Raw genomic sequence first — 1,304 nt, 5'->3', positions numbered from 1 at the left:
GTAGCAGTGAATAGAAAACCCAACACGAAAGTTTTAACCTTTTTCTGTCTGATCATAGAAGATAGCCACCTTACTTCTTCAGTCCAGCTGCCAATATTTCTAGCATAACCCATCCACATCAAGAGTGCACTCCATATGAATTTAGAATATGGGCAGTTAAAGAAGAGATGTGATTGAGTTTCCTCCAGGCTAGATGAGCACATTACACAATCTGTTGAGACCTGGATACCCCATTTCGTTAATCTGTCTACCGTAGAGAGCTTGTTATGCAATGCCAGCCATAGGATGAATTGATGTCGCGGTATCAGCCCCTTTATCAGAATGAGCTTTCTCCAAGTCACCTTTGGGTATTGAGGCAAGAAGTGACCGTATGTCTTTTTAATACTATACTTGCCATTTGTGACGAACTGGTTCATAGCCCCTCTCTAGTTGAGATTTGTGTTCCACCATTTCCTAGCATCAAAAACCTTTTTCACTACCCAACTTTCCTGCTTTGGGGAAGGCATTTGAGATAAATCTTTGCCTTTTATATAGAAAGCGTGCCCCCATTTCATCTGTAGTTGCTGTTTTTCTTTTGCCACTGCCCAAAGTAGTTTAAAGATGGCAGCTCTATTCCATAAGGAGAAGTCGATAATGTTTAAGCCACCTGCTGATCTCGGATGACACATTGTGTCCCACGCTACAAGGGATTTCTTGGAGTACTCATTGGATCCTATCCTTAAGAAATTCCGGCAAACACTGGTGATCAAGTAGAGTATCTTCTTTGGGAGTAAGAATACTTGGGCCCAGTATGTTTGCATTTCAAACAGAACACTTTTAATAAGCTGTAACCTGCCTCCATAAGATAGGAATTTGGATGTGCAACATTTAACTCTAGCAATGATTTTATCCACCAATGGTAGGCACTGGCTGATGTTGAGTTTCCGGGAGGATAGGGGCACACCCAGATATTTAAATGGTAGTTCCCCTAATTGGAATTGCATAGCTGTCAAAGGTCCAGTTCTCAATTCATTAGACACCCCAACAACATATAGAGAGATTTTATCAACATTTGCTTTGAGCCCCGAAACATCTGAGAAATGATTGAAGGCTGTCATCAGAAGCTGTAGGGAGGTGCTATCCGCTTTGCAACACGTAAGTAAATCATCTACAAAGCATATGCGTACTACCTTCAACTTAGTACGCCTAGGGTGATATTTGAACTAGGCATCCTTATCTAGTTGCTTCAAAGACCTGTTGAGGTATTCCATAGCTAAGACAAATAAGTAAGAAGACATGGGATCTCCTTGCCTTAAGCCCCTCTT

At 41.5% G+C, this 1,304-nt stretch overlaps 1 protein-coding gene across 1 annotated transcript; it reads right to left on the bottom strand.

The window, feature by feature from the left end:
* Nucleotides 1-425: 425 nt before the first annotated feature.
* LOC132048888 (uncharacterized) lies at nt 426-1,097 on the bottom strand. Its single transcript, XM_059439569.1, has one exon. It carries the CDS (start codon nt 1,095-1,097, stop codon nt 426-428), a length of 672 nt encoding a protein of 223 aa, XP_059295552.1.
* Nucleotides 1,098-1,304: the final 207 nt, after the last annotated feature.

This window comes from Lycium ferocissimum, chromosome 3 (assembly GCF_029784015.1).
Source record: "Lycium ferocissimum isolate CSIRO_LF1 chromosome 3, AGI_CSIRO_Lferr_CH_V1, whole genome shotgun sequence".
Taxonomy (NCBI): domain Eukaryota; kingdom Viridiplantae; phylum Streptophyta; class Magnoliopsida; order Solanales; family Solanaceae; genus Lycium; species Lycium ferocissimum.
Note: the sequence above shows the minus strand (reverse complement) of the source record. Positions and strands in the feature narration are given on the sequence as shown.